Here is a 25,430-nt window from a genome sequence, read left to right as displayed (position 1 = left end):
CATCTATCGTACTTTCAGACGTGCCGACGAATACGCATCAAGGATATTTTTGGGCCTGCTTCTACTAAGTCAAGGATCCATCAGTAGGGGAGTACTTTCGCTTCCATATATACGGACATTTTCCGAGCAAGGATGTTCGGCATCAACGGCGCAACGACACTCCCACTACGCAACGCCAGCAATATCAACGCTCAATCCATCGACCCTTCAGGCCAGATTCCGGCAGCTGGCACTCTAATGGCTGATGCCAACCATGCGACACCCAGAATCGTAGGGATGTCAAATCTGGCATTACAGCACCCCATCGCCGTCTCCGGAGTCGAGATGGCAGTACATTTGCAGCCACTGAATCAATATCAGCTACAGCAGCTTCAAATGCAACATCTCCAGCAGCCGCAGGCCCAGCATCTTCAGCTTCAACAATTCCAGCAGCAGCAGCAGCAGCAGCAGCAAGAGCAGCAGAACCGCATGTCGCCTCAAATTTCCTTGGCTTCACTGCAACAGCTGCAACAACAAGCCATGTCTCCTCACACCCAGCATTTGCAGACGCCCCAGTCTCAAGTGGCCGCTCAATCACAAATGTCCCCACATCTTCAACATGTACAACAACAGCAACATCAGCGATCCCAGATTCAAAAGCAACATCAGCGATCCCAGATTCAAAAGCAACTTCAGTTGCAACTGCACCATCAACAACAACAGCAGCAGCTGCATTTGCAGCAGCAGCAACAACAGGATCACTTGCAGCAGCAGCAACAACAACAGCTACAGCACCAACTCCAGATTCAGCAGCAACAGAGCCATATTGCTGACCGGCATATGAACCAGCAATCGCACACTCAAACCACGCCATCACAGCATCTGCAGCCTCAAGCTAGCCCCAATCTGGCGCATGGGATAGCGGATGCGGCCCATCAACAGTCACCTTCGTTTTTGCCGGGACAGTTATCACAGATACAAATGCAACTTCAGCAACAACGCCAGTCGCAGCAGCAGCAGCATTTTCAACAGCAGCAGTTATTGCAGCAACAGCAACAACAACAACAAAAGCAACAACAGCAGCAACAACAGCAGCAGCAACAACAACAGCAGCAACAACAACAACAACAGCAATCGCAACAACAACAGCAACAGCAATCGCTACAGCAACCACAACTGCAACAGCAGCCACTGCAGCAACCACAGCAACAACACCAGATACCTCATCAGCAGCAACAGCAGATACCTCAGCAGCAGGCGCAGCCACAGCAGCCATTAAGGCACCCGCTGCAGCAGCAAACGCGCACAGCTCAGCAAGCTATACAGCCTCCCAATATAGTGCAGCAACAACAGCCCTCTCAAATGACTCAGCAACAACAGCAACAACAGTACCCCTTGCAGACACATGTCCTTCAGCAGCAACACCCACATTTTCAAGTACCACTGCCTCCAGGAGCGTCCCCAAGACTAGCGCAATTGAACCCTTCACTGCCGGTGTCGATGGTGCAGCAAAGGTACATGCCGAGCAGAGGGAAATGTATCCGGGTGCACCTTTTATCTACTTTATCTTTGCCATGGTCCATTTATTAGTATTATTTGTTCCACGTAGTTCACAGGAGGGTTCCATAGCAGAGGAGCGGGCGTCAAAGGCGCTTTTGCGGATAACCGAATTCAGTCGAGCGTTCGAGTTCAGTGAGGAGGTACAACTATTCCGGAAGTATATATTTGACCTTCATTGACTTTAATCGTTCAGTGTCTGACGACCTTTAATTTTCTTGACTTGTAGCACCAAACTATTCACTTCTGGCAGACCTTTGTCGCCAAATTCTATGGAAACACTGGGAGCCTGAGATACAAACTCGTTAACCCAGTTACAAGCGATAGCAAGGTATTCGGTACGTCTATAGAGGAGTGATTATTTAAACACGGCGCATCTAGGTGCCGAACTTGGACTGACTCCATATTACCTTGTAGAATTGATGGCCCCGTCACTCCCTCGGTTTTACCTTGGAAACGTGGAGGCAGGTGTCAAAGAACTGCAGTTGATCCTGGAAAAGTCGCTAGGTCAAACATCAGCACTGCCTTTCACTGTCCAATGTCCTAGCGTTATTGTTGTTTCCCACTATACGAACGGGTCCAAGGTAACTACTCTTTCGTGATATCACTGCAAGCAAGATTTACATTCCGACCAGAAGACTAACATCGTTTAATGAATGTATGATAGGTTTTCTCGAAAGGAGCGCTTAAAGCAACATTCACTAATGAGTTCAAATTTGATATGTTCGAGTTGACATCGCTGGATTTTGTGGAGTACATCCAGCGACCCCTTGAAGACTCATCCACCAGCCCACTTATGGAACCAAAAACGGAAGGGAAGAAGAAGGGTAATTCGAAGCGTGCAGCATTGTTGTCAAAGAAGCTCGCCCAGAGTATCCCCGAGAGTGTCGTTAACGAGTTTGGAGTGTCGCCCAAGACCATGCGTTTGCTGGAGGTGAGTTTTACCATCTTCAAGGAATCTTGGCAGCCGCACTGATCTTGGTCTAATACTAATAGTCGTTGCCATTTCACTCTTCGGCACAGGTGTCGGATGTATCTTCTAAGATGAACGAGTTGATTCAGTACAGCGCGAATACAAAGCGAAGGCCAGCAGGTAATAAAGGGCATCGGCAATATGTTCAGGATCCACTCTATGTATGGGTGTATCAGTGAAGGTGCCTCGAAACTAACCCATGGTTCGATTGATAGAGAGTCTGGCGGCGTATTCGCAATTGCTTCGAGAGAGACAGCCATTCATGAGGCCTCGACAGCCGAGCATACAGGCCAATCCGCCAAGTATGGTCAACAACTTTTCGACACCAGTGCTGGCACCAGCGCTACTTCAACCCTTTAACCAACACGCCCTGATGAACAACGTTGCATCTGGCGGCAGCCAAAGCCAAATGCGTGCCTCTGCTTCCCCTCGGTCAATAAAACGAAGGACATCTGTCGCTATGTCCCCAGGCGAATCAACCTACATGGCCTCACCGACTGCGTCACCAGCAGTGGACGACTCACAGCCTGGAGCAACTGATATCGAGACATCAAGGCTGGGCCACACCATTATGCATAAATTCCAAGGATCAGCACCTGTACAAGGCATGGCCACCGGACTTGGTCTTAATCTCGTGGGGTCGCCTCTACAGGCCCCTTCATCCATAACTTCACCCATCTTCGCGCCGTCAACGGTAGTCAGCACCCCATCAGCTGCAGCGACTCCATCGACCAAATCAAGCAAGCGAGTACGGACAGCATCAACAGCGCCTACCTTGACCGGCGCAGGACATGCCGGCACCAAAGGATCGGCTACTGGCGGCGGGAACGGAAGTACACCAGTACGTAGTCGTAAAGGAGCTGGACGCAAGGACTCCAATGCAAAACGGAAAGCCAGCATGACAGAGGAGGCCTCTGCAGAGACGGTAATTTCGGGAGCACCAGCAGGACTGCAGGAGGTACCGTCTGGATTGAATACTGGCGGCAGCTTGCTTGCGCCTAGCTCTCTGATCGCAGCTGGGATAGGCGGTGTAGGCGGTACACTACATGGACCGTCGCTTCATCAGCCGTCAATGGTGTTGAATGGAAACCTTTCAATGAACAATGGACCAGGCCAAAACAAAGGGAGCGTTGGAATGCACCCCTACAAGAACGGGACACCTTCGACCACAACGAACCCGAACAATGGACCGGATGGTAATGGATACTTTTCAGCGGTGAACCAGCAACAGGCGTCCATGATGGCGGGGCAAAACGGGGTATACCACAGCGCAGTGGACACTGCGAGCGCAATCTTGTCAAACACAACAGGCGAGGGACAGGGTCCGTGATGTCTAGTCGCTTGGTCCGAATGCAGTACATTCTTCACGTGGCTACTCGACTACGTGGGTCTTTCTTTTCTTTTCTCTTTCTTTTCCCTCCTTCGTTTCCCCTCTGTACGCTATGTTGTACTTGTACAAAATATTATTTACTTCTTACCCATAATAAACCTATTTATCTACCGGCGGTGTATGCATGTGGAGCGAAACATTGGAAATACTGATGCATGGTGTATCATGGTACCATGGCATTGATATGAAGTAGAGAGCATTGATAATCCTATCCACCCATCCATGTGCCCTGTATGCAGTGTGTGTCCCTGTACCCTGTACGACGCACCCCGCCCGCCCACTTGCTCAACACCGTTCTATTGGATCTGGACCAGTCTTGTACTGTAAGCAAACGAACAGGGGTACACATCGACGAGGCTGACATTCTGTAGAGTGTAGAGTAGGGTCTATGAGCATTGCGGTCATTACGACTGCACTGTGTGCGTGCAAGTCGTTGGACCCACGCATACCCACGCCTGACCCCCTTGTTTTCCTGTGTCCCCATATTTTTGCCACCGAAAAAAGGAAAAAACAACTCGCCCATCGCTTTGTCTCGCGACTCACTCATCGGCTGCAGTGGCCAGGAGTGTCCATCCGAACTCAATTGGCGTCTGGCTCATTCTTCCATCCCTCCTTCGCCGTCTCCTCGTCGCTTTGTCCCTTTTTCTTTGTCCCTTCCTCTTTGTCTCTTTGTCCCTTTTTCTTTTACTCTCTCGACGCTCACGCGCATACCCACTACCTATCCAACAACACCCACGCTCACATCCTATCTACTCACTGGTTCTCCTCACCATTTTCATCACTCCTATCAATCTCTAACCTACGATTGAGAACACACCCGAGTCTCAAACGTCTTAACTGGGGAACTCTCCAACCCTCCACACAACGCACCTTCACGCCCTCACGCCTTCATACATTCATACATACACACATACACTCCCGCACACAGGAAACCACGGTCACTTGCTACACCCCACCCAGCGGACCGACTGACGTATGGCCGACAACACAGCGCCCGTGGTCCTGCTCAATGACAAGGAACAGCAATGGCTCGAGGGCGCCATCAAGGACAGGCTGCTCCGACACATCGACTTCAATGACATTAAAGACCTGCAGATGGGCGTCGCCAGCGGAGGATTCGGCATGATCCACGCCGGCAAGTGGCGTGGGATGCGGGTTGCTGTCAAAGTGCTGTACAACCCAGCTGATTTCATTCAAGAGGTAAGGAAAACAGTCGAAAGCTGAAAGTTGAAACTTCTCAGCTGCTCCCTATGTTTGAGGAAAGATCACTATCCAGGACCTGCGAGGGACGACACTAGACAGAGATTTTACTGCACGCACAGGCAGGAGTGTACTCGGGAACGGTGTCTTGTTCCTATAACCACTGAGGGATGCCGACGCAAGCAGATTGGAGGGTATTTTCAGCACGCCTGTGCCGCGAAATCGTTACTTTGCCTTCTTGCCAATAGAGGAGAGCTTGGACAACGACGGCGGTGGGCAATATTCTTGACTACGCCGCTCGCTACATGAACGCAAGAGGCAGTGCGTGGAATCAATTCCTTACTGTCGCTATTTGATATCTTGCCACAATCTATAGGTCGGGATTCATAAGCTGGTGCAGGACTCTGAAAACATCGTCAAGTTCTACGGCATCACGCGGATGAAGGGCAATGGCGACTACGGTATGGTGCTGCAGTTTGCAGGCAAAGGAAGCCTTCGCGACTATCTCTCTCGTCACTTTGACTCGCTCGACTGGACTAACAAGATGAGGCTGGCCAGGGATGTCGCAGCAGGAATCAGTTTTATTCACGAAGACAACATTTGCCACCACGATCTACACTCCAGGAACGTCTTGATCGACCAGTCCGGTAGAGCACTTATCACAGACTTTGGCCTCTCCCGATACCTGAACCATGCCAACTCCAACAATGGCGTCCGAGGAGTTGTGCCCTACATATCTCCTGAACGTCTCCGCAATTCACCGTTCGATCACAGCTCAGACGTCTACAGTTTGGGCGTTATCATGTGGGAGCTGACATCAGGACATCCGCCCTTTAACCACGACGGCGAAAACTTTTTGCTTCCTTTTCAGATCATGAGAGGGAAACGTGAGGAGATTATCCCTGGAACGCCGGTGGAATACTCGAGACTCTATCAGCAATGTTGGGATGGCGAACCATTGAGCAGACCAGCATTACCTTTGATCTTGCAGAAGTTAAATTCAATGCTGTCGGAAGAGAGCGGCGAAATCCATGTTATTCATCCCAAGCACCTTCCTGGGTCGTGCTCATTACCTACAGTGCCACATACTGTGCCGATACCGATGGAGCCACAACCGAATTCGGCCCCTATTGCCGCACCAGTAGTTCCCTTTAACAAGGGCCATTCAAATGGATACAGCACGACGCTTGGAATCACTAGCGTGGCACCTTTGAATCTGAGGAATCACCACTCCAGGAGCCATTCACCTGTCATTGTCAATGTGGATGTAGATAATGGTCTAGACGCTGTCTTACCGGGCCGTCTATCTAACGTCAAGCTTTCTGAGGGTAGGCACTGAAAGCTTTTTTTTCTCGATCTTGAAAGACTTTACATTGCTAGGTTGCTGACCATGTCCCTGTGAATTGATAAAAAAAAAAAAAAAAAGAACCGGCACCGACGGATAGATGGTCTGGTCAAACAATGACCTCACCAATTGCCTCGGTCCGCTCTCTGCGGACACATGGCGCTGTAGGCGCTGGTGCAGGACCAGCCTCAGCTGGGGGTCACGCACACCCCGTTTCGCCAAAACAGCCAGTTTCACCACTGCAAATCAACTCTGTCAAGCCTTTCCAACGTCCTCCATATACAAACCAGGACGCGTTGCGGCATAGCCCAAAGCCCGTCAATGTTTCAGCAGCACTGCCCGAGATGACCGCTTTCGAAGACAGTATCCCGGAGAAGGGGGCGCCAGATTCGCCTATACTACCAACAAAGATGCCTATGCCATCCATGAACTCTCCTCTTTATCCGCCCCTACAGCAGCATCACATCGGCTTTCCGCCTCCACATTCGTATTTAAATCCCGGACCAGCGCCCTACAAGATATACCAGCCACACAACATGGACAACAACGTTATTGTTCGCCAGGTTCAACTGGAATCAGCAGTGCCAGGGATGCCCTACGGCACACTAATCCACCCACCGCGCGAATACTTGCCTGTTATTCCGGCGGTCCAACCAAAAGGTTGCAATAACGTGTATGATACTCCCAAGAATAGCAACAGTAATAGCAACGGTAACAGTAACAACTGGATTCCACGGGACGGCAAAACCAAAATCAAGGATTTCTTTATGGCATGTCGAAACGGCAGTATCGAGGCTGTCAAATGGCATCTTAACCATGGAGCTAACGTCATGGAGCCGTACGATAACATGTCAGGCAGAACACCCTTGCACGCGGCGGCAATGAGCGATAGCTACGAGGTCATGAGATTGCTGTGCGAAGCTGCTGGTCCAAGGCTGAACTTGAACGAGCTGGATGACAGCTCCCAAACCCCTCTTCATCTGCTGACACTCTTCGGCCGGAACTCGCACGAGTCCTTAGTGTACATGCTGAAGAAGGGTGCCAACCCCAACGCTCAGGATAGCGAACGCCGTACGCCTCTGATGACATCGTTCATTCTTAACGATAATGCCCTTGTTGTTGAGACCCTTTTGGACTACGGAGCTGACCCCAACATCCGATGTCAGGAGAACAACGCTTTGGCAGAAGCAGCTATCCGACTCAGATTCCAGTGTGTAAAGGTCTTACTGGAAACGGACTTGAGGTAAAGAGGATCTCAAGTTCGAGAAAAAGATTTATATTCGTGTTTATAACGAGTACTCAAAACTTTTTTTGTCCTCTATACTTGAAATAGCATGTCAGAGCAATCGTCCCTCGAACATGCGATGGACGTATGTTACCGTGTGACAGAGAGCGTGAACAGGAACCAGGTGTTGAGTTTGCTTGTTAGATGGAAGAACTCTGAGGGCATGCAGAAGCGACAGACCCTGGCCAGGATGATCCTGAAAGGGACACTCCCGTTCGGGGAGAAGCGCATTGACCAACAAAGGATCGCCAGACAAGTGCTTGCATTCGCAAACCATCAATAATTTATGCCAATAGTCTGCTGTATACCACCCTCAAGCAATAAACCCCTCCCTTTCCTCGGCAAAAAAAAGGTACTGCTTTACTTTGGTTGAAACGCGGCTAATATGATGATGATGTAGTCATTGCCCTGGTCTTCATACACGCATCTGTAAACCGTTTGACCAAGTAATGCTCGTTTATTAAAAATGACTGATGTGTATGTGTATATTCAAAGTCCTGGTCCTTACGCCTGTCGAATAACAAGACCCCAAACAGCCAGCACTATTATGAAGTGAAATGAAGTGGCGCAAAAGGTTAGCCTTTAGATCCATGTCTTTCCTCTGTGCGGTATGATCAGGCGTTAAATAGTATATCATTACCTTTTTGACAGCTGATTCGGCAGTGGCGGGCACGATCAGAGTCCCATTCACCTGCCGCATAAAAGGCGCGCGCATGCTTCAAGCAGGATTCTTCATGGAACTTTTGGTAGAGACGGGTGTTGATGGTTTTCTAATGCGAAGTATAACATCGACCACATGTTAGCATATGCATCCTGTTCTTTTGGGACACTCGAAACCGCACGAAAAAAAAAAAAAAAAAATACACACCTCACGTTCTGTGGTCTGTAGCTCTGTTCGAGTACCGCCATTGACGGTGAAATCGTTGGGCAGAACCCAAAAGTCAGCACCGCTCAAGTAGAGCTCAAACATGCAGGCAGCATGGTTGTTGCCGAATCTCTCTGGGCACCATAACATCTTATCCCTTCGAATGACGACAGATGGGCTGAAATAGGGGTCATAGTTCTGAATAGCGCTCAGACGAGTTTGGGTCGCCCAGGTATTGAAATCGACGTTGCGGATGGTTCGCTTCCAGGTCTTCTCAGATAGCACAACCTGACCCGTACGAACAAAATCGAGCAGCGACTCCTTGTCGGTGGGCAAGGATGCCTGAGCCAGCGCTGGGACCAGCCCAGCATTGGTATTTTGCTCTTCATCAACTGGGCTTGTCATCGAGACATTGAATCCTGGTAGGACAAAGACGTTGCCTGCACGGAGCTTGTCCATCCACTGAGGGTAGTTTGCAAAACTCTTGGCCACATCGGTCATAGGCAGAGAACCATCCGAATCCAGCAAGAGTACATAGTCAGATCGAGCAAAGAAGCGGGCGATGTTGCGGTGGAGGTTGGTTTGTTGCAGAAAAACGCTCTGGCGATGGGTTGGGGGCGTGGTGATAAGATGGATGTCGACCTGCTGGCGCACCTTTGGGTTACTAGCACGCAGAGCTTGAAGTCTCTTGATCGGGTTGGGTGCACCAGGCAAGTCCGATGGACTGTCGATATGCAGCACCGCAGAGATAGGACCTATCGGGGTCATAAATTACAGCACAATCAGACAATTAGACATCAACCAATATGTTTCTCCCACCATACTGTCGATGGACAATGAATGTCAGCTTACCAGGGAAGCGCTCTACGAGGGCAACCAATTCCGAGAATTCGTTCTGAGGGATGAAAGTAGCAAGGGTAATCTCGTCTGGTCGAGGAGTCGAGCTAGAGCGGACGAAGAACGGCTGGATATTGTCGGTGATGTCAGGTGTGCTGTAGGTGAACATCTTGGAGAGGATCGCATTCGAAGAGAGGTTTGAGACCACCGAGTAGGGTTCATCTATTCAGGTTGATCGAGTGGCGAGTCAGCAAAGGCTAAATGCAGCAAAGTGTGTCTTTGTCTTTTGTACTCTCAGGGCACAAGAGGGAGAAAAGGTCTTGGAGAACCAACCGAGCTGGCAGGCCATCCATCCGTACCTGGATCGTATGTCCTCTCAAGATCGAAATGCTTATAGATAACGGGGGCTGGTTTGGAGTGGTAAGAGAAAAGATGCTTCAAGGTGAAGAGGGCACAGAAGCCGATGTAGGCAAGGGCCACTGTCCTTGCAACCCTCGACTTGAGCACACGGGCCAGTGGGTGGGCAGCCCGGAATGTGGGCGATGAGGCGCCCGAGGTCGGCAAGAGCGACGGGGCACTGCTGGGCGACTTATACATGACTTGTGGGAGTGGAGAAAAGGGAGGGTGTGTCGAAATAGGGATAAAAGCCAATCAGGATTTAAAAGGAGGGGAAGGATGAATGGCGACGACGACGACGACGACGACGATGAGGTGATGAATGATGAACGAAAAGAAAGGATGAGAGGGCCCTCGCTCCCCCTCCTCCTTGGGTAATAATAGAATTGAATTGCACTAAATTCGAACCATAAATCTTGGGATATCAGTTCACATCAGAGAGGGAAGGACTATTCGGTTGCTCAAACGTTATTACTTTCGGTGACATCATCAGGGCTATAAAACCGCGGCCTCATCATCCTCTCCTCTTCATCACTACCCCTCTCCGCCATGATTTCATTCAAGCGCACTCTCATCTGCTTTATGGCCATCATGGTCCTTGCCATCACGGCCCAGGCTGGCAAGGGACCCGTTATCACCAACAAGGGTACGCGACCAAACTTCTTCACAAGCCCAGGCTACACTCAGTAACTCGAACAAACAGGATACTTATACTTATCGGTTGCATGTTGCACTTTGATCCCCATAGTCTACTTCGATATCGAGCAGGGTGGCAAACCACTTGGCCGCATTGTCATTGGCCTCTTCGGAAAGGTACAGCATTTCTTTCGTATTACTTGTTGAAGCGCGCTATTGTATCGACTCAAAAGATTGCTGACCACGATTTCGTTTGCACAGACTGTCCCTAAGACCAGCGAGAACTTCCTCGAGCTCGCCAAGGGCACCAAGGGATTCGGTTACGCTGGTTCCTCCTTCCACCGTGTTATCAAGGTACGAATCTTCTGACGATCAGGTGCAACTACAATTGAATGTTACTGGATTTTGAGCCCTAGAATCTTACGATTAATTATCTTTCCACTCGACATTGCCACTATATAGCAATTCATGATTCAAGGAGTAAGTCACCCATACTGCACATGGAAATCTGTTTGATCGTAAAGGTCGATTAGCACGAAGGGACCTGCACTCTTGGTTCAATTGTGTTTACTTTATAAGAGACGGCAATGAGTCTGATGCAAACGTCGAATGTATCTCCTCGTATTCGTATAGGGCGACTTTACCAATGGCGATGGCACTGGAGGAAAGTCGATCTACGGCGCCAAGTTTGCTGACGAGAATTTCAAGCTTCGTCATACCGGTCCCGGAATCTTGAGCATGGCTAACGCCGGCAAGGACACCAACGGATCTCAGGTAGGCATTCTCTTTTTTCTTCATTCGTTTCTCTTTTGGCTTTTTATTGAGGTATGTGAACTGACATGTATTCAATTGGACTGTGAATATGACGCGGCAAACAATACTAGTTCTTCATCACCACCGTCAAGACCTCGTGGTTGGATGGACGCCATGTTGTATTCGGCACGGTGATGGAGGGTATGGATATTGTTACTGCGATCGAGAACGCGCCCACGCTCCATGGCGACCGCCCCAAGGAGGATGTCAAGATCGCCGCGTCGGGAGAAATCGAGATGGATGCCGACAAGGTTGTCCACGCAGAATTGTAAAGATAGGAACAGCGATCTTGCTATTTATTACGACCCTGATACAATAAAAATTCCCGAGGTTTGGCGCGTAGAACTACAAAACAAGCAAATTAAACCGCGTTCTGCGTACCTGAAAGTGGCTTTGTGTTGTCGTCTTTCTACCGGCGCGTCCACTTTCTTGGGTCGAATCGCTCTTTCTCCCCTGCACTCCTTCCCATCGTCCCCATTAACATCCTCCTATTCCTTTCCTCTCACTCATCATCACATTCCTCGTGACCCTGTTGTTCTTTTTTTTTCTTTTTCTTTTGTTCCGCTCCACATTAAAAGTAACACAGATATGTCAGCGAGGGAAATGAACCCTCATGCAGCGCAAAAACACGCTGCACTTGATACACTTATCGACTCTTTGGCTGACCATCGACGATACAACGCGCAGCTCGTTCCTGAGCTGACCGATCTGCTATCCTCGCTACAGGCCTCTATATCGAAGAAGAAACAGTCAAACAGCCGAAATGTTGCTACCTCCTCGCTCAAAGGCAATGCGCCTGACGACAACGCGGCGTTTCTGGGAAAGCAGGTCAAGCGACTGTTCAACCAGAGCCTTGCGACATTGACCAAATGGTCCGAGGTCGTCAAGCCCGACTCGTCTGACATTGTAGCACGAGAAACAGCTTCTACAGTAGCTACTACGAGCAACGCTGGCATCAGCTCCGCCACCACAACAGTCGTGTCTTCAACTACAACAACGACAATATCTAATAAAACCGTCGTCACGACAAAGCATGCTACCGCTATCGCCTCGACAGCAGTGAACAGATCGCGCTCCGGATCCGTGGTCAAATCGATGCGACCACTTTATGCAGCCAAGGATCCATCACATCATGTCGACGATAACTCCAGTCAGAGGCGTGTCGGGCTTATGCGTGGTGCAAGGAAGGACGTCGATCCGATCCCTGGGATCACAAAAGTGGATATGAAGGCACGGACCAACAAACCGACTATACCGGGAACATCAAGGGCAGTTGCAGCAGGGGCACAGCAAGTAACGGTAATGACGGAGTCATCGGCATTCATGACAGGACCATCGTCGCTCAGTCTTGGAAATAAAAAAGTCGGCAAGCAAGTTCCGATCTACGATACGGATCAGCCAACATTTGTCCATATCACTGTTTTGATCGATGTTGGTTTTCTGGGAGTACGGATTCTGGAGCTAATGGGCAACGACATATCGACCAGTGTGTTTGAAATCGAAAAGGCGCGCTCGAACCTGATTTCTAAAGTTATTCAGCTTGGAATGGTAAGGACTACGTTGCCATCACATTGCCACGGATCATTGCAGTTCTGAGCATTGGATATGAAACTGATTAAGGACACTCTTGTCTGAACTCTACTCTTTGTAGAAAAAGCGAGCACTGCAGGAGCTTGGGTTCTTACGCGAGCAGCTGATCCAATGTGCCGTATCAATATGGGGCGAGAAGGAATTGGGTACCAAAAATAAACAGGAGCAGCAACGTCCAAGGTCTCGGAGTGGCTTCAGCGCTGCGCCATCTTCGTCTGTCGACTCGATCAAAACAACATATCAGCATCTTTTCACATTTCCATTCCCAAGAGCCCTTCAGACGCTAGTTGCCAGTTCAACACAGGACGCGCCGCCTTCAGCCGGTAGTGGACTCGATCAGGCATTGACCTTTATCAGGCTGGTTCAAGCGCTGCACAATAATACTCTGCGTTGTTGGATGGACGTCAGGAACGGATCTTTGGCATATGTACGTCCACCGGATGAATTCAACGACGATGACTCTATAGACATCTTGATTATTTTCACAGGGCTGACGCTTGCTTTTCTTCCGCTAATAGCTACTACCAGAGATGATGTCTCAACCTGAGTCTCCCTACGATTGGTGCATGTTCTTGGCCAAGGTGCAGAGACAAGCTGGTTTGCAGTCTCTAGACGCCCTCTTTCGACTGCTGTTCATTGGTGCAGGAAATGCTGTCGAAAATAATCCTACTCGAGGTAAGGACTGACCGCCATGAACGTTGACAGTTCATAAGGTTTTCTTATGTTGGTAATTAATACCAGTGTCCATGGCTTCATTATAGAGGGTCATTATCATGCGTTTATGCTGAGAATGCATGGAATGCGTTATTATGCAGCGCACAAACACCTTTCCGAGATCAAGGACGGCATGATCTGGGATAAGATTCTGAGATGCGGCGTTGAATACGAGAAGGCGACAAGGGATGGGAGGAGTCAAGAAGACATACCGCATCTTGTGAATTTGTATAGGGTGTTTTTCCAATTCCTCGTCGACCTTGAGACGATCGATATCTCTAATCCTCGGTTCCAGGAGTGGTATAAGCATCTTCACCATTTCGCACACAAGGTAGGCTTCCATCTTTTTCATTTCAAAACAAGAAGCCCAGACCTGGACAAGCCATTTACTAGACGTTTGCTATATAACTTCAAATAGGTTAACGATGAAGCAATCCAAGCATTTGTGCAGAAGATCCTGGACAGCGGCCAGGATCAGGATCAGGATCAGGATCAGGACATGACAGAGGCAACAACAGCGTGTTCAACGCAACAATTGGTATCCCCCACTCGGCACCTCATATCGCCTACCATAGCTACCGAAACGAAGCAGAAGCCTACCCCAGTCGCTCGATCAGCAACGGCGTCAACTGTATTACCGACTGCCGCTGTATCTTCAGGTTCAGACGCTGCTTCCGCACATCTGGCAATTGGCTGTCTCAAAGAAGTAGTTGTGGCGCTAAGGTCGTTTGAGGATGCCTTACAGAATTGGCTTTCAGCGCCATCAAAAGGTATCTATGCTTGTCCAAAACGATGTCATATCCATAACCGAAGTGTAAGAACCGATCGCTTATCATACCAATCTTTTCTTTATTTGAATGATGTTATAGAACAGGATGTAAAGGACAGTATGGAAAACGCGAAAGGGGCATTGTCGTCTCTGGAACATGTACTACCGTCAATTCCGAGCGAGAGTTTGGCCTCAGCTACTCTGCAGAATATTGCTCGGATCTTTCGGTCCATGGACAATATACGGAGCATCGGATCGAAAATTATGGATAAGCTCGAAAAGGGGCCCAGCGTGGGTGGTGCTGACATAGTCGCGATGTCAAGTTCAAGGCAGATGTCCTTGCTATGCCTCAGATCAACTTTAGTCATTATTCAATCACTGTCAACTGTTTCAGCTGGGTTGTGGAGTCGTGTCCAGATCGATTATGTGGTAAGTACGAAAGTCTGTTTTATATCAGGATATAAGCACTCCCACGCTTTCGAAGTGTGACCAACTCCTATATCTCTTATTATTATTAGGCCGTGTACAAATCCGACAGCAAAGCCGTTCCAAATCCAGCAAAACTGTCCTGTGCAAGAGTCGACGCCATCCTCTTTCTCTTCCGACTGCACCAGTCTAATCTCAGCACAATGGCGTCAATCGAGGTGAGAGCAATTGAGGACTATCTTGAATCTGCCTTTACCATGGCTAAGGAGATGCAGGACAGTGAATCACTTCCATGGATTTCAAATGCCCTTTACAACCATGGTGGAGCCCTATTCAAGGCAGGCAAGCGAGAGGAGGCCATCCGTCCTCTCAGGGTTGCGATTGAATGCTATCAAGCCTGGCTTGGTGAGGATCTTTTGGCCGACGCCAGCCTGGAAGATTCGGGCGACAACAGCGATGGGTCCAAAGTTGAGGCAAGACTGGTCCTGGCGAATCGCTACGAGGTCCTAGGGGTGTGCCTCCAAGCTGTCAATAACCTCAAGCTGGCACTAGAGTGCTTCAACTCTGGACTCTGTATCCTGCCTCTCAGTGCGTTTCACGCCATCGACATGCCTGCGTTGACTGATATAAAAACATCCCAGCTTCCCGCCGCAAAGTTGTTGAATAGGCGTGCGCGAGCACTGCTTACGATGCAGGGATCTAGCTTCGAATCTGTGCTCATCTCGGTGCCGGAGTTCAAGTCAAAGATGACTCAACCTGGAATACCTCTTTTTCTGTGCGGCATCGTGCAGGAATTCGAATGCAACCTCTTGTCGGTGCTGAGCGTGAGAACAAACCAAGTCAAACAGCGTTTACGGGAGCAATCCGATATCTTGAAGCACCTAATGTCAAAGATCTACAAAGGTGGCAGGGCGCTTACGAATCCGATTCGGCGAGCGCGTGTCCTAGTCAAACTCGCAGTATTGCACCAGGACAATTCAGAGAAGGATATGCAGCAGGAGGCCCTTCATCTTGTGGAAGAGGCGATAGAGATCCTGAAGGAGAGAGACCTGAAGGCTGATCGAGAACTGGAACCCGTCAGGAACCATCATCTGGCGATAGCGTACTCGTGGTATGGAGTTCTCGATCGCTGTAGGACCAATGGACTTTCTCGAAAATCAAAGCCGTTCCAAATTGCGCTGCAGCTCTGGGAGATCGCTCTTTCCGATATTGAGTGCTTCATATCTTGCGAAGATCTGGAGCTAGTGAACCATCGATCCAAAGTTGAGCAGGCCTTGAAGCAACTACCAGAGCCTGAGCTGCTGTTTGATCACCTGCAAATGCTGTCGGATTGTTTGGGCATGAATGACTACCTTGTCTTGCAAGTACAAATCTGTCTCCTTATGCTAAAACTTTGCAACGGCGTCATGACCGTGACGGAAGATACCTGCGCAGGTAAGATTGATCGCTTCTGAGTAGGTGTTTTATGACTATTTGAACTGTTTCACCTCTGTCGAACACTGATTAATCGATGCTTATATCACCTTGCTGATTTTGATCGGCTACTAGACGCTGTGCGAATCTATGCTCGAATGGGACAGGCATATCTCGCGCTTGGATACTCGGGAAAAGCTAAGATGGCCCTGAACCATGGAAAGCTCCTTCTGGAGGAAATGTCGAGGACATCGAAACAGTCAATATACCAAGGCGAAGTATACACAACATGGCTTCTCGTCTACAGCTTGTACCTCACATCAGTCGGACACAAACTTCAGGGCGTGACAGCATACAACCAGGCAAGACATTATTCTGATATTAGTCGCCCCTTGATCCACGGTCGCGAAGGAACTTCCAGCACAGTCATCAAAAAAGGATCGCTATCTCGAAAGGTTGAAGCCAAGGTTCACAGAGCATTGATCTTGGTGGAGGCGTCGCTGGCTAGATCGCAGTTGCTTTATTATGAGGGCGATCTCTCTGAGGCGATTTTGGACTCGAAACGAGCTGGCCGACAACTGAGTCGCATTGTCTCCTCCCTTTCGACGGCAATCAAAGCAGCAAATAGGGACCCCGATATCGTCGCTCAGCAACCGATGGAGAATCCGTTTTTAGTACAGGAACAACCTACTGATCCACGGCAAAGCTCGACGCAGGACCGACCATCCGTGGAGAATAGACAATTACACGAGGGTCTCGAGATGCTGGCAAATCAGCGATATCAATGGTCGATTTTCAGGCTTTTGATTGAGGCTTACCACCAATTGGGAAAGCTGTACTTGGTCCAGGGTAGCGTTCGCGAAGCCCAGTATTTCGTCAAGGAGGGCAAACGCATCGCACTTCTATCCAAGGCTGGCAAATCTATGGACCGTTTCATTCTGGAAGAAGCAGAACTGGGGTTGCGGAAACACGAGTGGCTAGAGAGCGAACGGATCTTGCAGGACCTGGCCATGCAGGAGGATGAATCGAACGCCGGTGCCCTGGCCTGGGAGGTTCAGGATGCGAGGATCCAGTTGCTGAACGGCGATCTCTATTTTGCAATCGAGCAGTGGGATCTATCACTGAAGGCATACTACCGTACAGACGATGTGCTGTCGCATTTAATGGACAAGTCGTTTATTTTGGGGCTTGAGCAGCTTGTGATTAGGGAACCACAGACACCCCGTGAGGCCAAGCTGGTTACAGTCGGTCGCCGTCAAGGGATTGGTGGGCGGAATGCTGCAAACTTGCAGTTTGGTGCATTTCAAGGTCCAACTACGCCTGATCAAGCCCAGTTCGAGTGCGTCACCCTGGGTGGGATCAAGGCTGCGTTGGGGTACAGAACTAGTTTAATCTTTGGTCAAGAAGGTCAGCGGGCGCAGGCATATGGATTACTAGAGAGGGCGAGGGCTGAAGATCCCATGTTATTCACGCTGGCGGAATACCATTTTACCAAGGCCAAGGTAATGATATTGGAGCTCAAGGATGCGATGGCGAAACACCTACTGTATGCTATGATACCGGACTCGGCTCTTTCTGTGGGATTATTTATGAAGACTCGAACTCAGCAAGTGGCAGCGCCGCCTGCTCACTTTAGTCAAGCGAGCGTGTCTTTGTCCCCTTTTACGTCTCCAGGATCACTTTTGTCATCACCGTCTGTCCGTGTTACAAGGATGACGCGTCGCCGTCGCTCTCAACTTGCCTATGAGCCAACTTTGGGAAGTCCATCGAGGACTCGACGTGGAGCCGTACCCTCAAAGAGAACACAGCATGGATCGAGAGAGAGCCTGATCGACAATTATCACAAATTGTTGACGGAAGCCCAGGGACATCTTTCAGAGGCTTATAGGCTTTCGGCTAAGATCGATTCTCCGCATGTGGTCTCGGACATTTGCGCGAAACAGGTTTATCTATCGGTTTTGGAGTCGACCTTATACAACGATGTCTCCGAAAACTCGGGCAGGGCCGCTCAAAATACCATTTTATGGGCCATGGCTAATCGGGCAGCCTGCTACCTAGAAATGGCAAAGGCGGTTACACAGCACAGAGAGATGCATGGATTGATCAAGCAAAAACTGAACCCAGAGTCTTTGCACGACGACCATGCGTGGCCAAGGGACATCCAAGTCAAGGATAGCCATGCTCTGCTTAATCAACAACCGCCACAGCAGTTATTTCCACAGAAGCAGAAACCTTTCGCACAGCGGCGAGGAAACAAAACAATCAACTATGTCGGATTGGAGAAGCCGCGGCGACTGCAGCTGTCCTTAGCTGCGGATGATGACGATGATAATCGGGACTTGGGAGGCCACTTCAATATCGATTCTCACGACGAGGAGGAGGAAGAGGAGGACATGGATCTAAAGGAGGTTGGCATGAACCCTATGGATCTCAAGACCCGCCGTGGAAAGCGAGAGTATTTTGATCGCCAAAGTCGTCTACGTCCTTCTACTGCACATGGCAACGAGCGCTCGTTCTTGGAAATTCTGAGCAATGTTTACGAACGCGATGCGCTGATCATGGAAGACCAACCGGAGACGTTTCAACGAGACTTTATCGACATTTTGCCCGACAATTGGACGGTGGTCTCTCTATCGATGGACGTAGAGCAGGAGGTTCTGTATGTCAACCGAATGCGGGCGAATGCCATGCCTCTTGTTGTTAGGCTGCCGCTGAATCGAGCTCAACTAAGAGAGAGTGACGATCAAGATTTGGGCCTTAAGCTCGGGTTGGGCCTGGGATTTGACAACGAAGAGGATTCACTTGAATCGATTCCGCCACTGTCTTTTAAGGATGCGGTGGAGGAGCTGCAGGATATCTTGAAGGAAAGTCATGAAACCTTGGCTGTGACCTCTAACCTCCATGCTACGCGTGCAGGATTGGCGGGAGTCCCTCTTAATCCTGCTGACTTGCCGAGGGATGTCAAGGCCAACTGGTGGAATCAGCGGCTGATTCTGGACAATCGACTGGCTGTTCTTTTAGCGATGATGGAGGAGCATTGGCTCTGTGGACTCAAGGGCTTGATTCAATCACACAACACACCAGCGAACGCTGAGAACCTGATGGAGTTTAAGAAAACGCTGGAGTGGATCATGTCTCAGGCCGTCAACACCATGTCTTCGGCTTCTTCTGCTCTGGGAGGTCGTGCAGTGGGCCGGCGTGTTAGTGCAACTTCGAGCAAAGGGTCGCAGATCCAGCTGGAGGTCAATATTGAACTTTGCCGAGTGATCCTGCACCTTGGAGACCAGCCCTCGTTCGCAGTGCTCAAGGATCTGATCTATTTTCTTTTGGACGCCTACCTATATCAGCACATGACCTCTTCGACTTCATCTTCATCTTCGTCTTCATCAGCAACAGGAGTAGATGCGCCACCGCCGGCTGCCGCATCCACTGTTGTAGAATATTCAGAGGTCCAGTTTGGCCGGATTGCGCTGCAGATCAAGGAAGCGCTGCATCGTTATTGGTTAGAGGAGACAAAGGCCAACAACAGCGGATTTGATGATGGGGCGCATGTGATCTTGATTCTAGACAAGCATCTGCAGACGTTCCCATGGGAGTCTTGCCCAGGGCTGCGTTCTGAGGCAGTTTCAAGAGTGCCCTCGATGTGTTTCCTGAGAGATCGTATCCTTCAACAAAAATATCTGATATCCAAAGAAGAGCGGGGTCAAGACCCTTTTAGGAATCCGCGGAATAGCCTCAGTATCCCAGGCGAGGACTCTATGGACGAGGCAGGAGAGCAGTGGGGCAGTGAGTGGCGGGACCTGGAGGTGGACCCTCAAAAGACATTTTACGTGCTTAACCCTGAAGGGGATCTGAAGAATACGGAGGACGAATTCAAGGAATACGTAGGGAAGCAACAAGGTTGGGACGGAATCATTGGGAGGGCGCCTTTGGATCTGGAATGCATCGATGGTCTCTCCAAGAACGACCTTTATATGTAAGTCGGCTATCTATCTTTCCTAGGGGGAAGTGATTTTTGAATCATAAGAGTCACCGATATGTCATGTACTTAATGGATCCGTTTCTTTGTTTCCTTTTGTGGGGCTATATCGTTTCAGCTACTTTGGTCACTCTGGAGGCGAGCAATACGTAAAGTCGACCCAGATCCGACAGCTCGGACATTGCGCTGTTTCCCTTCTACTGGGTTGTAGTTCAGGACAGATGCGAGGCGGAGGAGAGTTCGACCCGACGGGTAACGCGATGAACTATCTGCTGGCTGGATGCCCTACAGTTGTAGCCAACTTGTGGGATGTGACGGACAAGGACCTGGATCGATTCAGCATGGCGGCGTTCAGATACTGGGGATTAGAAGAGAATCTTCAAGGTGGTGCTGAGGGCAGTCAGGCTCTGAAGACAACGAAGAGTTTCCGAGAGGACGAGACGCAGGAGATGGAGGGAATCGAGGGCTCTGGAGAGGCGAAGGAGTCAGACAAGACGCAATTGTCGCTTGTGGAGGCAGTTAAGGAGGCGAGGGAGGAGTGTCGACTGAAGTATCTGGTTGGGGCTGCATCGGTGGTCTATGGTATACCTTGCTTCCTGAAGAGAAGCAGTACCTGAATGGAGCTATACTACTGTGTTCTGTGCCAGCAACGTACACGATGGTTCTACTGAAATAAACACAAAAGCACACAAACACGTATAAACGCTTGAACACGTAAAAAAAAAAAAAACATGCTTGGCATGAATTGTGCTCGCCTTCAGATATGGGGGGAAGGGAGGGCGGGGGAGGGAGGGTAATGTCTTGATACCTTGGGGGTGGGCTGTTGTTTGTTCTCCTTGCTCCTGCTCCTGCTTACCCCTCCCGCGTTCTTCATATACCCTCATCCTCCCCACCACCACTCCTCCGACGTTCTCCACAACACAACCACTTGCTTCAACAGCCTCAATTGCTTCACTACACATATACACATACCTTATTCGCGCCAATATACCCCTCCCCATCCCGTACTAATATCTATATATGACATCGACATTTACCCTGTACCGCAGTCGCCTCCGGGAATGGCCCCGCTTGGTTGTTGCCCTGGTGTCGCTCTATGGGATCTACTTCGCTACCACCATCATCCTGTCGACCAGCAAACACATCCAAGCACTCGACAGCTTTGCCGACTGTAAGTTGCAAGCAACGAGGCCGGTCTTACTTAATAGATGCATTTATATATACATATATATAAGCTTCTTTGCCTCTTGACTCTTGACTAGACCAACATGCAATTTTACCACCGATTACTCTACTTCAAGACACAAAGCATCTTTTGTTTTCGCCGCCTCAGAAGCAGCTCTCGTTCAACCCCGGTGGCAAGGACGACACCAGCAACAGCAGCAGGGATAAGCACTACAAGGGCAATAACAAACCTCACACCAAGGAGAACAGCCGTCGGCCAGAACGGGATACGTTTCTCGACAGCTATCGAATCACCCCATTTCTCTTCAACCACTTCCGCCTAGTCGAGTCGTCAGCTTTCGAGCGGGATGTGGACGGACACACGGAGGCCGCAGCGGTGTACGCACTTCTGGTGATCGCCTCCCTCTCGATCATCGATAATGCCATCGGACTCATGGTCGCCACCCGTCGATCTTTACGACTAACTCAGGTTGCGCTCGCGATCTGGTGTCTTCGTTTCTTGTTCCGGGTCCTCTCGCTTGCTTCTGTACTATTCATGCTGCTCGCCGGGCACGACTTCCGGAAGGAGCACCCACTGCCACTAGATCTGGATTTCAGCAACAGCAACAGTAATAACAATCCGAATACGGGGACGGGTGGCGGATACGCGGAGAAGCTGAGCGGTGGAATGACAGTTATGGCGCTGGAGATTATTATTGCGTTGGTGCACGGATGGTCGCTGCTGGTGTTGATCAGGGATTTGAGGAACCAGCCGCGGCCCAGGACTGTGCTTGCACGTTTGTGGATCTGGTTCTGTGGGACCAGGTGTGGGCAACGACTGGGGCTCGGTCGGTTTGCGGAGGGATATCATGGCATGGGAGGTAGCATGGGAGGTAGCATTGGAGGGGGTGGCAGCTATGTGAGGTATGGGGATGTGGAGAGCATGAGCATTAGTAGTGGTATTGGTGGTGGTGGTGGTGGTGGTGGTGGAGGGGTGTGGGAACGTGAGGTTGCAGCCAGCTTGGGGCTGGGTGGCGGACTGCTCAGTAGTGCGAGCAGTATTAGGAGTGTTGCGGCATCGATCCCGGAGATGATGGGCGTGGGAGTCGTGGGGTCAGGACGGTCGAGTATATGCAGCTATAGTAGTAGCGAGAAGGATATGAGCATCAAATAAAAGCGGATCTCTTGGTTGTCGCTCACACTCTTCGACCTCTTCGACGTCAAGAAAAAGAGACGGTATGGAGCGGATGGATCTCATGGAGGTCCAGGCCACCCAAGGGCGGTGCTCTCGGCATGGCCGCACACAGGGGAGGGACGTTGGATTAGACTCGTCGATGTCAACATCAGACAGAAGAATTCCCTTATAAGGCATCCTTGGAGATAGTGGCAAAGGTCGTGCTCATTTGCTCATTTGCTCATTTGTGCAGAAAATATATAAACCTTGGTCCAAAGAACATCTTCCCTTTCTTTTTTCTTCATCCTGACTACCTCTTCCTTACTTGGAGACCTATAACACATCCCCCACAAACCTATCCTTCAAAAACAAAGCTCACTATCATGAAGCCCCAGATGAAGCAGAAGGCTCCCTTGAAGAGCCGCAACCGTGGCATTAACGGCGACGCCAATGGTGCCGGCGCCAACCCCAACCAGCCCGCGGCTGTCCCAAGGATGCTTCGCCGCACCACGCGTCAGTCGTTCATGGACGTCGATCTCCAGTATATGCTACAATGTGATCCCAATACCCCAGATCCGTTCGAGAACTCGTCCCCACTCCTCTCCGACCCCCCCTCGCTCTTCCGTCCTCTGCCTCCGGTCGCCGCTGCGGCACAGGCTATTGCCCAGGGTGCAGCACCGTGGACCTTCCACGAGGCTGCACGACTGCAGAAGGAACAAGAGGACCTTCGAGTCCAGTACCTTCAATTCCTTCGCCAGCTCCAGGTCACGAACCCGCATGGCTTTCTCGCGCATATGAACACGTTTGCGACCGAGTACCCACAAGAGTTTCTGCAGCTGCAATCGTACATGAGGTTCCAGGAGCAATTGGCACAACAGCAGCGCGACCAGCAGCGCAAGCAAGAAGAGTTAGTTCAGTACCAAATCGAGCTTGAGAAGCGTAATAAGGCAGAGCAAGACCTCCGACAGTTCCAGCAGTTCCAAGAGATGCAGCAGAAGTTGCAGCAGCAAGAGAGGCAGCAAACGTTGCTTCAGGAGTGGCTGGTACGACGACAGCAGCAACGGGCCCAGCACCGGAAGGAGCTTGATCTGGCGGATTTGTTCACATTGGCCTTTCAAAGAGACCATCAGCTGGTGAGCAAGGTCACGTCGAGTCCGGGAGGGATGGATTTGGTGTTGACGCCTCAACAGCAGTTTGAGTTTGGACAATTTTTGCAGGCGCATCAGAAGGAGGAGGAGAGGAGGCAGAAGGAAGCCTCGTTTGGGAACTTTGCGTTCCAGAGCTCGCTCGCAGGTCCAAGTTCGAATATCGTGCCTGATTTGAGCTCGATTTTTGGAGCGGCAATGTCTTCGAATGGTGGGTTCGACAGACCGGCTGCCGTCACTGTGAACGATAACCTTCGACGGAGCAGCCGCAACCACAGTCGGCGATAGATTCGAAAGACCAGTTAATAAACCCTGTAGATATTTTTTGTTTAGTCCATCAGTGTAACTTGCTGTGGTCAGTGGCGGTGGTTGTCTCCGACTCGAAAACGCGCTGCGCTTTTCATGCGCGTGAGGTCATTTTGCGTCAGCCACCCCTGGCCCCTGTCCTTCTGAACGAACTCCACTCGATCCTCACTCTCACACACACACATACACATACACACTCATTCTCCTTCTTCTTCATTCATCATGCTCGACGACTTCCACAAGGGCCTCGAACCCGCAGCTGTTGCCCAGGACGGCTCAAGCCTCCGCATCCTCATCGTCCACACTCGCTGGAACTCGGCCATCGTCCAGGGACTGGTCGAGGGTGCAAAGAAGGCGATGGTTGAGCAGCACAAAGTCAAGCCCGAGAACATCGTTATCGAGTCCGTACCCGGCGCCTACGAGCTGCCCTTTGCGGCCAAGAAGCTCATCGAGGTCTCACAGATCCGTGCCGCCGAAGGAGCCAATGACCTGATGGGCAATGTCAACCTCCTGGACGGCCTCAACCTCTCCTCACCCACGACCTCAGCCAGACCCGCCTCCATCGGTGCCAGTACCACTAGTGCTACTGCTACAGGAAGCAAGCAGGCATTCGATGCCGTGATCTGTATCGGAGTGTTGATCAAGGGCTCGACCATGCATTTCGAGTACATCTGCGAGGCTGTCACGCAGGGAATCATGCGCGTTGGCCTGGACTCGGGTCTGCCAGTGATCTTTGGAGTCTTGACCTGCTTGAACGAGGATCAGGCATTGAGCCGTGCCGGCATGGACAAGGAGGGCAAGGGACACAATCATGGATTGGACTGGGGCTCTGGCGCAGTGGAGATGGCACTGTTGAAGAACCGTACGCTATAAAGGATACGCTCGGTCAGGACAGTTTTTCGCGTTGCAGATCCATTTATTTAGCTCGACGACATCTTTTTTTTTTTTCTTTTTTTTCTTTTCTTTTCTTTCTCTCATTTCTTTAAACGCGAGGTTGCGCGATAGACATTAACATCGACAGGAGTGTTTTCTTGTAAATACAATCATCAATAAACAATATGGGGCACGGTCAAAAGGAAATCGGCTGCTGGATTTGTGTTGAAGCGGATCTGTATCGTTTTATCTATCCTGCGCAGTTGAAGGAGCATGTCAAAGCCCGCATCTGCCACGCGCGATTGATCTGTGCCAATGGCCAATGGCTGCATGCGCCACCTCCTACTTGGTCCTCGCTTTTTCACTCGGAAAAAAATGTGAACGCACCCTGATCTTGCCTCGTCCTGCCTTCCGTCCTTTCTGTTCGCAAGGATGTCTCAGAAGAGTTGAGAGAAAGTGAGGCGGTAGACATTCGCATAAGTCAGCCAGCTTTTTTTTTTTTTTTTTTTTTTTTTTTTTTTTCTGGTGGTAAAGAAGTTATAGAGGGGATAGCGAAAAAGATACAAAGAAATGTGAATAGTCAAGTACGCCTAGCTCGCAT

At 50.2% G+C, this 25,430-nt stretch overlaps 8 protein-coding genes across 8 annotated transcripts; 7 read left to right on the top strand and 1 right to left on the bottom strand.

Moving 5' to 3' along the window:
* Window positions 1-1,731: 1,731 nt before the first annotated feature.
* On the top strand, window positions 1,732-4,016 carry BC939DRAFT_467439 (LIM-domain binding protein-domain-containing protein). Its single transcript, XM_051557785.1, has 5 exons — window positions 1,732-1,874; window positions 1,954-2,120; window positions 2,204-2,470; window positions 2,560-2,629; window positions 2,725-4,016. Exons 2-5 carry the CDS (start codon window positions 1,959-1,961, stop codon window positions 3,837-3,839), a joined length of 1,614 nt encoding a protein of 537 aa, XP_051407012.1. The 5' UTR covers window positions 1,732-1,874; window positions 1,954-1,958; the 3' UTR covers window positions 3,840-4,016.
* Window positions 4,017-6,560: 2,544 nt separating this feature from the next.
* On the top strand, window positions 6,561-8,012 carry BC939DRAFT_507853 (ankyrin repeat-containing domain protein; the record flags this gene model as incomplete). Its single annotated transcript, XM_051560933.1, has 2 exons — window positions 6,561-7,687; window positions 7,778-8,012. The coding sequence occupies 2 exons, from the start codon at window positions 6,561-6,563 to the stop codon at window positions 8,010-8,012; spliced, it is 1,362 nt and encodes a 453-aa protein (XP_051407011.1).
* Window positions 8,013-8,343: 331 nt separating this feature from the next.
* Window positions 8,344-9,600, bottom strand: BC939DRAFT_403259 (uncharacterized protein; the record flags this gene model as incomplete). Its single annotated transcript, XM_051552724.1, has 3 exons — window positions 8,344-8,499; window positions 8,598-9,349; window positions 9,447-9,600. 3 exons carry the CDS (start codon window positions 9,598-9,600, stop codon window positions 8,344-8,346), a joined length of 1,062 nt encoding a protein of 353 aa, XP_051407010.1.
* Window positions 9,601-10,294: 694 nt separating this feature from the next.
* On the top strand, window positions 10,295-11,710 carry BC939DRAFT_467430 (cyclophilin B precursor). The gene is made up of 6 exons (XM_051557784.1): window positions 10,295-10,473; window positions 10,576-10,640; window positions 10,725-10,817; window positions 10,926-10,943; window positions 11,097-11,237; window positions 11,348-11,710. The coding sequence occupies exons 1-6, from the start codon at window positions 10,377-10,379 to the stop codon at window positions 11,546-11,548; spliced, it is 615 nt and encodes a 204-aa protein (XP_051407009.1). The 5' UTR covers window positions 10,295-10,376; the 3' UTR covers window positions 11,549-11,710.
* Window positions 11,711-19,538: 7,828 nt separating this feature from the next.
* BC939DRAFT_403257 (peptidase family C50-domain-containing protein) lies at window positions 19,539-20,784 on the top strand (the record flags this gene model as incomplete). The annotated part of the gene is made up of 4 exons (XM_051552723.1): window positions 19,539-19,890; window positions 19,960-20,164; window positions 20,286-20,516; window positions 20,592-20,784. The coding sequence occupies 4 exons, from the start codon at window positions 19,539-19,541 to the stop codon at window positions 20,782-20,784; spliced, it is 981 nt and encodes a 326-aa protein (XP_051407008.1).
* Window positions 20,785-21,187: 403 nt separating this feature from the next.
* On the top strand, window positions 21,188-22,505 carry BC939DRAFT_481605 (uncharacterized protein; the record flags this gene model as incomplete). The annotated part of the gene is made up of 2 exons (XM_051559039.1): window positions 21,188-21,338; window positions 21,430-22,505. The coding sequence occupies 2 exons, from the start codon at window positions 21,188-21,190 to the stop codon at window positions 22,503-22,505; spliced, it is 1,227 nt and encodes a 408-aa protein (XP_051407007.1).
* Window positions 22,506-22,888: 383 nt separating this feature from the next.
* On the top strand, window positions 22,889-23,938 carry BC939DRAFT_507849 (uncharacterized protein; the record flags this gene model as incomplete). Its single annotated transcript, XM_051560932.1, has 1 exon — window positions 22,889-23,938. One exon carries the CDS (start codon window positions 22,889-22,891, stop codon window positions 23,936-23,938), a length of 1,050 nt encoding a protein of 349 aa, XP_051407006.1.
* A 166-nt stretch (window positions 23,939-24,104) lies between these two features.
* Window positions 24,105-24,922, top strand: BC939DRAFT_467425 (dimethylribityllumazine synthase). The gene has a single exon (XM_051557783.1). It carries the CDS (start codon window positions 24,179-24,181, stop codon window positions 24,827-24,829), a length of 651 nt encoding a protein of 216 aa, XP_051407005.1. The 5' UTR covers window positions 24,105-24,178; the 3' UTR covers window positions 24,830-24,922.
* Window positions 24,923-25,430: the final 508 nt, after the last annotated feature.

This window comes from Gamsiella multidivaricata (assembly GCF_025024155.1).
Source record: "Gamsiella multidivaricata strain RSA 2152 chromosome Unknown BC939scaffold_108, whole genome shotgun sequence".
In the NCBI taxonomy this organism is placed as follows: Eukaryota; Fungi; Mortierellomycota; class Mortierellomycetes; order Mortierellales; family Mortierellaceae; genus Gamsiella; species Gamsiella multidivaricata.
This window is presented reverse-complemented; position numbering and strand designations above follow the sequence as displayed.

What these genes read in the sequence shown, in the direction of transcription:
- BC939DRAFT_467439 (XM_051557785.1), top strand. Translation starts at nt 1,959, where the DNA reads ATGGCCCCGTCACTCCCTCGGTTTTACCTTGGAAACGTGGAGGCAGGT. An exon ending in ACTATACGAACGGGTCCAAG is followed by an intron (nt 2,121 to 2,203) that starts GTAACTACTCTT and finishes AATGTATGATAG; the next exon opens with GTTTTCTCGAAAGGAGCGCT. An exon ending in TACAAAGCGAAGGCCAGCAG is followed by an intron (nt 2,630 to 2,724) that starts GTAATAAAGGGC and finishes TTCGATTGATAG; the next exon opens with AGAGTCTGGCGGCGTATTCG.
- BC939DRAFT_467430 (XM_051557784.1), top strand. Translation starts at nt 10,377, where the DNA reads ATGATTTCATTCAAGCGCACTCTCATCTGCTTTATGGCCATCATGGTC. An exon ending in ACCCGTTATCACCAACAAGG is followed by an intron (nt 10,474 to 10,575) that starts GTACGCGACCAA and finishes TGATCCCCATAG; the next exon opens with TCTACTTCGATATCGAGCAG. An exon ending in TCATTGGCCTCTTCGGAAAG is followed by an intron (nt 10,641 to 10,724) that starts GTACAGCATTTC and finishes TCGTTTGCACAG; the next exon opens with ACTGTCCCTAAGACCAGCGA.
- BC939DRAFT_467425 (XM_051557783.1), top strand. Translation starts at nt 24,179, where the DNA reads ATGCTCGACGACTTCCACAAGGGCCTCGAACCCGCAGCTGTTGCCCAG.